The sequence below is a fragment of the Protomyctophum bolini genome (genome assembly GCF_963924005.1).
Source record: "Protomyctophum bolini genome assembly, chromosome: 1".
Lineage (NCBI taxonomy): Eukaryota > Metazoa > Chordata > Actinopteri > Myctophiformes > Myctophidae > Protomyctophum > Protomyctophum bolini.
In genome coordinates, this window is record NC_137862.1 from 27,956,856 (window position 1) to 27,968,353 (window position 11,498).

General features: G+C 45.7%; 1 protein-coding gene across 1 annotated transcript; it reads left to right on the top strand.

The window, feature by feature from the left end:
- Nucleotides 1–8,738: 8,738 nt before the first annotated feature.
- LOC308319934 (triacylglycerol hydrolase DDHD2-like) lies at nt 8,739–10,694 on the top strand (the record flags this gene model as incomplete). The annotated part of the gene is made up of 1 exon (XM_080770170.1): nt 8,739–10,694. One exon carries the CDS (start codon nt 8,739–8,741, stop codon nt 10,692–10,694), a length of 1,956 nt encoding a protein of 651 aa, XP_080626296.1.
- Between the last annotated feature and the right edge of the window lie 804 nt (nt 10,695–11,498).

Consider the following 11,498-nt stretch of genomic DNA (forward strand, 5'->3'; position numbering starts at 1 on the left):
ACATGAACACCGCATGCATGTCCTGCATGACACTACAGTGACAACTGCCCCGCCAAATACAAGTCCCACCACCCGTACAAGGCGGCACAAGAGATGTCTCTGAGGACTTTTCTACAATCGTATGCCAGCCCAGCAATGGACTCTGCATGCTGAAGCGCCCATGTGCACTGCATGGGGTTGTGGTTTTTCTGCATAGTGGTAGTCAACTACGAATAAGTGAGGCCTTGCACACAGCGTATGGCGCAAGTGCAAGCAGACCTGAGCAGACCGCAGAACACATGATCACCACCTGCCTCTTGACTCCCCTGTACAGACCAACTTCAGAGGCCGGCCTCTTCCGAGTGGCTTACTTACGAAAGAAGATTAAGCTACTGTATAGTCTCCAAGTTAATTCCAAGCCAGTATACCAACATCTACAGTATTTCTTATTTTCATCTCAGATAGGAATAAGTATGAAGGACATTGAAGGTAAGAAATAGCTACGCGTGCATGTGTGCGTGTGTGCGTGCGTGCGTACATGTGCATGCGTGTGCGTGGGTGCGCACAGTCTGTAGGCATAGAGGCAATAATAGACAAAAAACATTTTGTAAACCTGACAAATACTTTGAATTGAGTTCAATGCTATAGCCTATGCGTAGTCCCAAGGACTTGAAGATACTGTAGTGTAGATTTATTTCTTAATTTTCATATTTCATGTATGGCAGGAGGCAGAAACTAAGCTCAAGACAATGTTATAAGAATCCCTATGTTAATAAAAAAAGGGAATCTATCAACACGCCTCAAGCCTGGAATGGTTATATTCCAGTGCATCACAGGGGACAATAGTTGCAGTCCGAAGAAGGAGAAACTAATGTTTCTAGTAAAAAAAAGAAAATGACTCGATACTAACACGTGAATAAAAATGCTTAACCCATTCAGGACGGGAACCCCTTTTGGTGTTTTAAGCATTATGCTATACTATAACGTTTGAAAATAGCAGATCTCCAAGCTCGAGATCTACGAGCTTGTAGATCTGCTATTTTTTTTTAATCGTGAAAATATTGTGAATATAAAAATATATTCTTTCAGAGCGAACGTTTTTAACTCAAATCTTTGCGGGGTCCCTGGAACAACACATTTTCAGATGGGGGTCGGAGGCCAATTACATATCATTTTTGTGGTCCTTGACATATAGTTTGAGAGACACTGATATAGCAACATAGGTTTGTCAGAAAACTGACTTTTTGTAGAATCTTGTCTCAGTCCTAAATTGGTTAAACTGTCCAAGGCGCTCTAGCGTCTTCTCCTTCTGGCCCCTGTATTAGCATGTGTTTGAAGAGATTGTTTCAAGAGGTTCTGTCTGTGTGCATATTATTCTATCCTTTGTGCTTTCATGAAATAACTGCCATTATACACACTACAGCAGCTCCGGTCCCTCAAGATTATGGTCACAGTGTTTGTGTTCATAAACACCCACAGTAACATCAAATCATAAATGCACCTTGTGACCTGCACGTCTCTGTCTATGTATACGTCTATAATGCATGCATGTAACTCGAGAAACGTTCGCCCCACCGACTCAACACACACGTTCCACACACCTGCAGGGAGTGCAGTGCCTGGTGTCAAGTCGGTCGGACGCACGGTTGTCCAGAACCAGTACAAAAGGCCTCTGCCCGGGCCCTGGACAACAGGGCCCCTGCCTAGTGTCCATATATGGAGCTGGCCTGGCATCATTCTGACGTCTGCACCCCTAGATCTCCATATATGGAGCTTGCCTGTTCTCACAATGATGTTCTGAGATATGCATAGATAGACTCCACATTTCGGCATGCCTGATAAAAAACTCCCAAAGGGCACCACTATAGTAATATGAAAATGGGACCTGAGGTCATGGACTTGGATAAATGTTTGTCCTATATAGTTCTTTCTATTTGCAAACACGTAATTGGGACTTTTTTCCGGCAGTGTGATGCTCTGTCACAAAGCAGAGAGAGCTCCACTGGAGAAGGCATTATTTCTGCAACATTTGTATCAGAATCCTCCGGGATAAGTATACATCCAAATTAAGAGAACCCTATAGAAATATTTTCTTTGCTTTATAAGAGTCAACATTTCAGTATCGCTGCATGGTCTCGTCTGCACAGAGAATAAGAGAACAGTTTGTGATTCATCTTTGGATGTGTGTGAAGTCGTTTTTCAGCTGCCCTGTAAGGCCCAGATTTTGTTATCTGAAGATATCGTCTACACACGCCGTGAAAAGAACATCGTATTTATGAATAATATTAAGACTAAGAGCACACTAGCGTATACATAAGACATAGGCTATGTCCCTCTCTCTCTCCCTCATGCCTGATTTATACTTGTAGCAATTGTTGCAATTTGCAAGATCACAAAGTGATCTGCAATTTTTAATGTGAGACACGGGGCAAAAATTAGGCATTATACATCTCTCTCTCTCTCTCTCTTTCTCTCTCTCTCTCTCTCTCTCTCTCTCTCTCTCTCTCTCTCTGAATCTTCTATCTGGCTCAGAGCCTAATCTAATCACAGTCTGCAGAATGACAGCTTCTCCAATCATAGTCAGCTGAAAGACCCTCAGCGGGCTTCTGGGTCTAAGAGGAAATCATTCTGGTCAATACTCATTCCTCCTCGCCGCCCCAAGCTCCACAGTAAAGTAAAGACACTGCTTTAGCAAACTCTGCAGGACAGCCCCATTATTGAGCAGTACAACATTATTTGGTGTTCTTTCATTTCACTCTGACTAATGTCTTCAGTTATTTTTTGGTGTATCCGGGGCAGTCTATACTGAAGGCCAGTGTCAAACTTTACAAAAAAAAATACATCATCATAATTAACAAAAAACATTGCATGGATGCACCTGGGACGTATCCTCAGTGATGGATCCTGAGGTCAACGGGGTTTCGGGTCTCGCAACATCATACCCCTCACTCAGGCGACCCAGCCGGGAGTGATCAAGTCCCGACTTACGTCCCAGTAGCTACCCTCAATCAGTCCCATTAGGGAAAAACCAGGGGCACACAATCCGTTGGAACTACTCCAGAACTACTCTGCCAGGGCTGGGAGGTACACTTCTGGCACATGGAGGGACTAGGCTCTGTGGGTTGTCTCCTGTTATTATATTATATATCATTGAGAAAAAAGAAAGTTGTTGAAAGTTGAATGTTTTTTCCCCCCTCACATAATGGTGATAGTAGCATTAACCAATAATGTACTTTGACAAAGGATAAGGTCTCATCATTTTTTGTCTCACAATTCTACGTTTATCACTTATCCGTAGTCGGCTCCACCAGAGATTTCCAGACTTCCCTCTACAGAACAACATTAATAACTTCTTCGTGGTGGATCCCGAGGCGTTCCAAGGCCACTAGGCCAGTGAGTCAATCTGATCTCCATGGCCTACCCCGGGGTTTCCTCCCAGTGGGACGTGCAGCGAGGACCTGGATCCCTCTGATCTTAAAAATCACACCCGTGTGAAGTGAGTGGTGCAACTCCGTGTGGGGTCCCCGGAAATTCCAGACCCACAGGATCACGGCCAGGGTGCCGGCCCGGTTCCGGCGAGCCATCATCATATATACAGTTAATATGTGCGTATGTGTTTGTGTGTGTGTTGCACACAGGTGGTGAAAAAAAAACATGCTATTTTCCACCCAGGCAGCCACACACATAGCTCTGTAAGGGAGTGGTTGCACCACTCAAAAAGTGGGACCACCACCCCGGTCCGCCACTCCCTCGGCACTTTCCGAGACGTCCACGCAATGTTGAAAAGACGTATCAAGCAAGATAGCCCCTCAACCCAGCGCCTTCAACATTTCTGGACGAATCTCATCAAACCCTTAATTGGAGCTTTGCCACTGTGGAGTTGCTTAAGTACCTCATAACTAGTCCATAACTTATATATTATTAATCATAAGTGATTATACTGCCAGTATGTCAAGGCGGGGGAATCATAATGTATGCCTTTCATCACCTTTTTATTGTATTTGACCATGCAAGGCCAGTACTTTTGCACAAACACCATTGAGACTGGGCAGCCCACCCTGCATCTGTATTTAATACATTCGTAGATATTATTTAGTGAAAGATATAATAATAATAATAATATAGGGAAAGTGATGCAAGAGGACACTCAGGACTCACAGTTTATTTGTAGAACAGCAGGGATATATGTCTGACTATAATCCACTATGCCACGGACATGAACATGCATGTGCGTGCATGCATGTGTGTGCGTGCATGTGTGTGTGTGTGCGTGTGTGTGCGTGCATGCGTGCTTGTGTGTGCACTCTGTAGTATGCCTGTAGTTTGCGTGAACGATTATCAGCAGCTGTACCAGCAGAACTAAAGAGCTGGCAATTTTTTACTGTAATCAGATTAGCGTAATCGGTTTAAATGACCAACATTTTCTACCTAACATGGCTAATAACATGAATAATGCTTCTCTAAATAAGGATCTGCATAATCACACCTCCTGCGAACGTGATACGGCGGAGAAATGAAAAGGTCGTACAGATAAAAGAGAAAGTGCTTGATATAATCTTTCGCTTCCCTTGCAGCGTCTATCTCTCTCTCTCTCTGTCCAACGGATTATGGGCCCTACGGTATATGTGCCATTATTATCCTGACCATGGCACGCACGCATGCACACACGCACGCACGCAAGTTGAGTCTGTAGATTTCCAATATCTTCTGCAGCAGTGGACTATAGGTACCGTATCCTATACATAGAAAGGGAGTTTTGAATTAACAGGATTCAATGCCAGAAGATGCCAGAGAATGCTGAATGAATGGATTATGTCTCAGGAATGCTTAGCCCATTAAGACCCGAGTAGCTGATTCTACTAAATGTCTTCTGCTTTCTGACGTCAGTGGTTCTCAATGTTATTCATGTCAAAATTATATGTATTTGGTCGCAGTCAGACCCCCATCTGAAAATGTTGTTCCATGGACCCCCTCCAGAAGCAAAGATTTGAGTTAAAAACATTCACTGTGAAATAATAATTATATATTCGAAGAATTGTGCCACATTTCATGATTTAAAAAAATACATAAATAGCAGATATACAAGCTCTAAATGCTATTTTTCAACAGCTAAAGTTTAAAATAATGGTGGTTAAAAGCTAAGGTGACACAGATGCGTTCACGGTCTTAACGGGTTAGAGCAGGCTCCTGTCTACTCTCTGGACATTAAATCATTACAGTATGCTACAATATATATTCCACTCCGCGGCTGAGCCGGGCCTTAATCTCTTTGGAAACTTAATTATTTTATTATCGTTATACAGTATAAGAAGACAAATGAGCCCTGGGCAAAACCTGTGCCGAGCAAGCATGCAGCACATTTAAAAGGACACGCACTGCATTTGCCCTGTAAACAGAACGTGTTTATATTATTTTGATTACATCCTCCTACAGATTTTCAGCGATAAAGTAAGAACATTTAAATGAGACAATTGACACTGGTTTGTTCAGTTGCTCTGATGTTACACACGTGCACACATACAAAACGTCAGTTAAGGCTATACGACGTTACATAATACTGGCAGGCCATGACCAAATTTACACATTTAGACAATAAAGTTCTGTTCTAGTTATTACTTAATAATAATAATAATAGTTGTTACTTAATAGAATTTGTTATTACTTTTGCCGTGTTGATGATAAGGTCTATATGCGGTAGCTACTGCTGCTGTGATGTGGGAACAAAAAAGAACAGTGTTAATCTTTTTTTTTTTATCCCACATTTTTCACCCCTGTGTCAATTATCTAATGCGATCCTGCAGGGCTCTACACACCCTCCGTCAACCTGGGGAGAGCAACGGACTTAACTCATGCTTCCTTCATGCATGAGTGTCCAAGTCGCTCCTTTACACCTGGCACGGGGGAGTTTCCCTGGTTGGACGTAGCGCATGGAAGGAACACGTTATTCCAACCAGTTCCTTAACCCTCCATCAGGTGCCCCGGCTGGCCAGGGGGAGGCAGTTTAGAGACCAGGATTACTGCATGTTTTTTGTGAGGGTAACTATACCCTAGGGGACACGGGGAGAACATGCAAACTCCACACAGAAAGGCCCTTTCGCCAACCCCACCTCGGATATGGGCACTGATGGAGGAGGAGGGAACACGCCGCTAGCACCCACAGCGTCCCGATCAGAAATTGAACCCAGGACCTTCTAGCTCTGTTCAATTTCAATATGTGGATAAATATTAAAATAAGTAACACAACCTACAGTATCACAGATAATAATAAAGGCTAATGTTGCGTCTAGAGCTGGATAAGTGCTATAGCAATTTTATCAAAGTGAGTCAGAATAATGAAGATGATTAACCATGATGATGACTCAAAGACCTGCAGCAGAAACCAGAGCAATCTTTTCTTTCCATAATCTCTTCTAATTTCTTCCCCCTCAAAATGTGTCATTATTACAATGTACCCATTTCATCCTATTAGTCCTGCCACTATGCTGCGACCGCTGGTTGGTCTTGGGAAGGGTTTTAGACATGGCTATACGTGTTTTGAATTTGATTCATTGAAAATGTTATTTCATATTATGCCGAATGGGTACATTTCAAAATACAGGTCAATGCAAAAGCGGTTACTTGAGGATAGATCCAAAAAAGACATAAGGGTTCTCCTTTTTCAATTTGGCGTACAAACGTACACTTCAGAAGAAAATAAAAAAAAGGAAAGATCATCCCCATATGGGCTGTGATCATCATCTGGCCTATAGTCCTGAACATAAAGATCATCCCCATATGGGCTGTGATCATGGCCTATAGTCCTGAACATAAAGATCATCCCCATATGGGCTGTGATCTGGCCTATAGTCCTGAACGTCATCGGAGTCACCGGAGGACGTCATCATGACGTCATTTGGCTTGCTGGGATACAAACACTATTCATGTCGGCCCTTCTGCTCTGTGTCAGTGGGATTGGCATGCACAGTTCATCCTCATAACACTCCTGTCCTCGTGTGTTCACTTAAAAGGGACCATTTGTGTTGACACAAACACAGAGCTTCAACCTTTACATTTTTAATCTGAGGCTTTATTGTATACTATATATATATATATATATATATATATATATATATATATATATATATACTGTATATATATATAGGCTATAGTATAGTATACAAAAAATAAATATTTTATATTATATAATTTATTTTTGCTGATTGTCAGTGGGCAAAAAGCAGACCAAATCTCTCTTTCTCTCTCTCTCTCATTCGCACGCACGCACGAACACACACACACACACACACACACACACACACACACACACACACACACACGCACACACACACACACACACACACACACACACACACACACACACACACACACACACACACACACACACACATTTCTTGTGCAACTCTTGTGCAAACTATTTCCCTAAGCTAAGGGCTTTATTTCAGACTTCCATAAAAGCTCTTAGGCTGTCTCCTCGCTCAAGTGTTTAGACTAAGGCTTTCACAGTATTCCGCCATAATAATATAATTTATACTGTATGACACTCGGACTCCAGTTACCATGGTTGCCACGCTTAAAGGGACACAATTTCCTGGGGTCTTTATGTGTGTAATATGTGGTTTTAGATATTAGTGTCCATGATGTCACAGACACTGGCTCACTTCCTTCCTGGACTACAATTCCCATAATGCGTTGGTGCACTGCTCCTCCTTGTGGATAGGGGGAGGCTGCTTTTCCGACTAGTTGACGTGAGTCTGTCTTGAGAGACTAGAGGGGCGATAACCCCTCCATCGCCTGGCTTTTGGAATGACGTCATGGGGCGCTAACCTACTCTAACCTACAGCGCTATTCCAACCGTTGTTCCCGCATGTCGGACTAATGCTCAGTCGGAATTACCATCGGATCCCATCAATCAAGTCTAAGGACTTTGTTTAGAGCACTTTAAACGAACATAGTCAAGAAAATAACTCTCTCTTTCAATGTGTGTTTAGAGCACTAACCGTGACATCATGTGGTAGAGTTTTAATGTTTGTTTACAGTACATTTAACATAATCAGCTTTTGTATACGTCTCATATTTGCCATTGACAATGAAAGGAGAAATTTGGTCAAATGTCCACCAAATATGGTGTGAATTTGTGGCAACACAAACATTATATGCCGTTGACAATGAAGAGAACATTTACGTCATATGTAGACGAGCAAATCGGCTAACCAATCACATGAATTCAGTTGTTCATGATATGATGTATGATGATCTATAATGATATTAGCCAAAGTGGCTAAATATGCAGATGTCTGACGACATATCAATGTTGTCAGACATCCACAGCAAACCATATATACTTGTCTACATGACAGAAGAATGTGTGCAAAATAGATAAATGGAATAGGGGAAACCTTGAGGTAGTGCTCCCAGTTGAAGGTAATACATTACAGCTGATGCTGACCCCACATAGCAACACAACTGAAGTTGATACTACGGGATTGTGCCGAATATAAGACGACCGTCCCTGTTCATAAGACGACCCCCGTTTTTTCCAAGTCTCGTTTGTGGAAAGAGAACATTGAATATCAAATAGTCTAGTCCCCCGGTTATAATACGACCCCGTTTTTGAAGATATTTCCATTGGAAAACAAAACATTGTCTTATATTCAGCACAATCGGGTACTAGTGCTCTGACCCAACACCGTAACCTACTTGAGGCCTATATATATATATATATATATATATATACACTCCGTCCACTCCCCCCCCTCGAGATGTTCGAGACGGACCCGGTCCTGCCCCCTCCTTGTCAAGTAGTAAACTCTCATTGGTTCTTCTGTCAGCAGGCTGACAGCAGCAGCGCCAGCGCCTCCTGGCACCCGTTCAGCAGAGAGGACTCAGAGAAACTAGAGAACGTCTACGCCACCGTCGGGCAGAAGAACTCGGGGGACAGGGAGAAGAAGGGAGACGTGGTGGTCGCCGTGGAGGGAGGCCGCTACGACGTGCACTTCAAGGAGAGGACGCGCCACGCTGTGTACTGGGACCAGGCGCCCAACGAGGTGCGCCGCTGCACCTGGTTCTACAAGGAGAGGAGCGACGTCAAGTTCACGCCGTACACGGAGGACTTCAGCGAGCGTCTGGAGGAGGCCTACGCGGCTGCGGCGAGCCTAGACGAGTGGAAGCAGACGCTGGAGTTCCCGTCGGGTGAGACGGTGATCCTGGACAACCCCAAGCTGATCATGCAGTACCAGTCGCCGGGGAGCTCCGAGAAGACGCACGCACGCGCCGTGAAGCGTGGCGCCGACAGCGTCCTTGCGGAGGTCCCGGAGGGCGAGCCCGAGCGCGTGGACCACCTGGTGTTCATGGTGCACGGCATCGGGCCGGCGTGCGACCTCGCCTTCCGCTCCATCGCGCAGTGCGTCGCCGACTTCCGCCGCGTGTCCCTGGGCCTGCTGGCATCGCACTACGCGTGTGGCCGGCGTGACGGCACGGTGGGCCGCGTGGAGTTCCTGCCCGTCAACTGGCACAGCGCGCTGCACGGCGGCACAGGGGGCGTGGACCGCGACATGCTGCGCATTACGCTGCCCAGCGTCAGCCGCCTGCGCCGCTTCATCAACAGCACGCTGCTGGACGTCTTCTTCTACAACAGCGCCGTCTACGGCCAGACCATCGTGGACGCTGTGGCGTCGGAGATCAACCGGCTGCACACGCTCTTCCGGCAGCGGCACCCCGAGTTCACCGGGGAGGTCTCCGTGGCGGGCCACAGCCTTGGCTCGATGATCCTGTTCGACCTGCTGACCAATCAGACGGCGCCCCCGAGAGGGGAGACGACGCCGGTCGACGAGCGGCCCGCCTCCCGTCCCTCGGTTACGGAGCCACAAGCGCCGCCTCTGAATCCCTCATCGCCCGTCGTCGATCGCGACGGCAGCCGGTCGTCGGGAGCGTCGTCAGCGGTGCACAGAGCCTCCCAGTCCGTCGGCAGCGACGAGTACTTTGACGTAGGCATCGGACAGTTGTCCATCAACTACCCGCAGCTGGACTTCCATCCTCAGAGCTTTTTCGCGTTTGGCTCGCCACTCGGCATGTTCCTGAGGGTTCGCGGAGTGAAGCGCATCGACCCCAGCTACACCTTCCCCACTTGCAAGAGTTTCTACAACATCTTCCACCCGTACGACCCCGTGGCCTACCGCGTGGAGCCCATCATCGACTCGGAGTGGGACCAGAAGCCTGTGCGCGTCCTTCACCACAAGGGCAACAAGAGGATCCACGAGCTGAAGGACAGCTTGAGCCACATGGGCACGGACCTCAAGAACGTCCTGGGCTCGCTGAGGACCGCGTTTCAGTCCTTCGCCAGACGACCGGTGGCCAATGCCGCCGCCGCGGAGGAGAGCGCCGACGAAACCGCGATGGAAGAAGGAGACGTACGAGGAGGGACGCCCGGCGTGCACGACGAGGAGGCCGCCGAGTCTCCTCCGGCGGCGTCTGTGGAGGAAGCGGCGGAGGCGGCGCAGCACGAGATCACGGTGGGGATGCTGAACGCAGGACGGAGGATCGACTACGTGCTGCAGGACACGCCCTTCAAGAGCTTCACCGATTACCTGTTTCCCTTTTCCGAGTACTTGTTCGCCACCCATTCTCACCTCTGCTACTGGGAGTCCAAGGACACGGCTCTGCTGGTGCTCAAGGAGATCTACGACAAGCTGGGCGTGGCCCCTGAGCAGCCGCAGTAGTAAATCAGTGGTAAATAAATGGTGCATTTATATATAGAGCCCTTTATCCAAGGTGCTTTACATGGATTCTGCATTACATTCACACACACATGGCAGAGTAAACCAAGGCAACCAACCTGCACATCGGGAGCAATCAGGGGTTCACGGTCTTGCTGAAGGACACTTGTTAACTCTGGGGGAGCCCACAGGGTTCGAAGTGTGAATCTCACGGTTCCCATCCTGAGCCACTGTGTTGTCAAGTAACAGTAATTACTTAAGTACTGTACTTAAGTACAATTATGTAATTACTTGAGTATTTCCAATTTCCAGTACTTTTACTTCTACTACATCTCAGAGGCGACTATTATTGTACTTTTACTCCACTACATTTATTTGAAAACTTTATCTTACAAGTTACTTTATAGATTTTGATTGTATACCGTTACAAAACAGCCCTATATACATTTCGGCTATTTTCAAAATATATTTACACATTTTGAAAATGTGAAAGTGTGAAATGGCACATTCTGAAATAAGTACGTTTACTTTTATTAGTACATTAAGCACATTTTGCTGCTGATACTTTTGTACTTTACTAAAGTACATTTTGAATAGGGGACTTTTACTTGTAATGGATTACTTCTACATTACAGTATCAATACTTTCACTTAAGTAAAACATTTGAGTACTTTTTTCCACCACTGATAGCAATTAGCATTTCTATGAACACGGTATTAGTTTAGTTTAAGAGTTGACAATCTTGATTAATTGGGGGAAAAACATAGAGTATTAGGAAAAGCGTCCATCGTTCATAGAGTGTCTAAT